Consider the following 2918-nt stretch of genomic DNA (forward strand, 5'->3'; position numbering starts at 1 on the left):
AATTCTATGTGTGGTAAATGATCATCCCTGCTACCTTTGAAGTCAAGAACACAAGAGCGCAACATATCCTCAAGCGTCTGAATAGTCTGCTATGCCTGCCTGTCGGTCTGTGGATGGAAGTTTGTACTAAGATTCACCTGAATACCCAAACCTTGCTGAAATTTCTTCCAAACATTAGTCGTGAACTGTGCCCCTCGATCTGAGATAATAGAAACTGGAGTGCCATACAACCTGGCTATTTCTTTTATATATAACTGAGCATACTGTTCCGCTATGTCGGTAGCCTGAATCGGCAAGAAGTGTGTTGATTTTGTGAGTCGATCCACAATCACTCGAATCGAGTCAAACTTACGAGGAGTGCGAGGTAGTCCTACCACAAAATCCATATTAATCATTTCCCACTTCCACAGTAGGATTTCCATGTTTTACACCAACCCATTGGGCCTTTGGTGTTCGGCCATCACTTGCTGACAATTTTGACATCTTACCACAAAGTCCGCTAAGTTACTCTTCATATCGTTCCACCAACATACTTCCCTAAGATCATGATACATCTTTGGATAGCCCGGGTGCACGGAATACCTAGAAGTGTGAACCTCGATCATGATTTTTTTCCCTGAGACCATCCACATTTGGAACACATAACCGCCCTTGGTACCTTAGGGTACCATCATCCACGCCAAGAGAAAAGGCCATGGTCTTATATTTCTGAATCCCCTCCTTCAATTGTACAAATAATGGATCGTTAAATTGCTTCTCCTTGACTTTTACCATAAGCGACGATTCAGCCCTATTTTGCACAATCTCCCCTCCTTCACTAGAGTCCGCAAGACGAACTTCCAAACTAGCCAACCGATGAACCTCCTTAGATAACGGCCTTTGATATGCCTCCAAGTGAGCCAAAATGCCCATAGATTTCCGATTAAGAGCATCCGCTACAATATTTGCCTTCCCCGTATGATATAGGATGTCGATGACATAATCCTTGAGTAACTCGAGCCATCTTCTCTGCCTCAGATTCAATTCCTTCTGTTTGAAAATATATTGAAGGCTCTTATGGTCCGGGAATATATCCATATGGACCCCATACAAATAATAACGCCAAATCTTTAATGCAAATACCAGTGCCGCAAGCTCTAGGTTATGTGTTGGATAGTACTTTTCATGATTCATAAGTTGCCTAGAAGCATACGCTATCATCTTGCCATGTTGCATTAATACACACCTAAGTTTGATCCTTGAAGTATCGCAATATACCACAAATCCATTCGTACCCTCTAGTAGAGTCAACACCGGTGTCGTAGTCAATCTTGATTTCAATTCCCGGAAGCTTCTTTCACAAGCATCTGACCATTGGAACTTAACTTCCTTCTGCATCAATTTAGTCAACAGAGAGGCAAGAGTAGAGAACTCCTCCACAAACTTTCCGAAATACCCATCTAAGCCTAAGAAACTGCGAATCTCTGTTGGAGTAGTAGGTGTAGGCCAATTCTTCACGGCTAGAATTTTCTGGGGGTCAACATCAATTCCTTCTCTAGAGACAACATGACCCAAGAATGTAGCAGATTCAAGCCAAAATTCACATTTCGAAAGCTTTGCATATAACTGGTGCTGATATAGGACCTGCAAAACTTCCCTGAGATGATCGGCATGGTCCTCTCAACTTCGCGAATAAACAAGAATATCGTCAATAAACACTATCACGATGGAGTCGAGGAAAGGTTTGAAGACCCGATTCATAAGATCCATGAAAGCTGTGGGGGCATTCGTTAGCCCGAAAGACATTACCAGAAATTCAAAGTGCCCATAGCGGGTCCTAAAAGCTGTTTTCGGAATATCCTGCTCCCTTATTTTCAATTGTTAATACCCGGATCGTAAATCAATCTTGGAGAAGTACTTAGCACATTGCAATTGGTCGAACAAGTCATATATCCTTGGCAGTGGGTACTTATTCTTGATTGTGACATTGTTAAGCTGACGATAGTCAATATACATTCTCAGTGACCCATCTTTTTTCCTACAAAAAGGACCGGTGCGCCCAAAGGCAACACACTCGGCCGAATGAAACCCTTTTTTAAAAAATCCTTCAATTGATCTTTCAGCTCCCTCAACTCAACTGGTGCCATTTTGTAAGGTGGAATAGATATAGGTTGTGTTCCTGGCATCACATCAATTCCAAAATCAATCTCCCCGTCTAGCGAAATTCTAGGAAGTTTATCAGGAAAGGCCTCCGGAAATTCATTCACAACTTGCATAGACTCAAGTGTAGGTGCCTCAGAATCGGTGTCTGTAACCTAGAGCAAGTGGTAGATACACCCCCTTTTAATCATCTTTATGGTCTTAAGGAAGGAAATAAACCTACCCTTCGGCACCACATTATCCCCCTTCCATTCAACAACTGGCTCATTTGGAAATTCGAACCTCACAGTTCTGGCTCGGGAATCAAGCTTGGCAAAACATGGATAGAGCCAGTCCATCCCCATTATCACATCAAAATTAACCATCCCCAATTCAATGAAATCGGCCATGGTATCTCAACCACGCACCATGACAACACAATCCCTATAAACCCGTGAGGCCACAATAGACTCACCAACCGAAGTAGATACAGAGAATGGCTCATGAAGCTATTCCGGTTCTATCCCAAATTCCATAGCAACATAAGGAGTGACATAGGACATAGAGGAACCAGGAACAATAAGAGCATACACATCATGACATTGGATAGTCAATAGCTAGAGAAGCCTCTACATTGTGGCGACCACTCATAGAATAGGAATGGTTGGGTCTTCCCGAACTCTACGTACCACCCCTAGCTACACCACGCACTGCAGGTGCTGGAGTGCCTCGGGCTGGAGGAGGTGTCGCAGACGTAGTAGCTGTAGAACTGGTTGGCTATGTTGTACCCCTGCCCATAC

At 43.4% G+C, this 2918-nt stretch overlaps 1 protein-coding gene across 1 annotated transcript; it reads right to left on the minus strand.

The window, feature by feature from the left end:
- Positions 1-1997: 1997 nt before the first annotated feature.
- LOC138897534 (uncharacterized) lies at positions 1998-2528 on the minus strand. Its single transcript, XM_070183513.1, has 2 exons — positions 2376-2528; positions 1998-2294 (listed from the first exon to the last, which is right to left on the minus strand). The coding sequence occupies exons 1-2, from the start codon at positions 2526-2528 to the stop codon at positions 1998-2000; spliced, it is 450 nt and encodes a 149-aa protein (XP_070039614.1).
- Between the last annotated feature and the right edge of the window lie 390 nt (positions 2529-2918).

This window comes from Nicotiana tomentosiformis, chromosome 8 (assembly GCF_000390325.3).
Source record: "Nicotiana tomentosiformis chromosome 8, ASM39032v3, whole genome shotgun sequence".
Classification (NCBI taxonomy): Eukaryota; Viridiplantae; Streptophyta; class Magnoliopsida; order Solanales; family Solanaceae; genus Nicotiana; species Nicotiana tomentosiformis.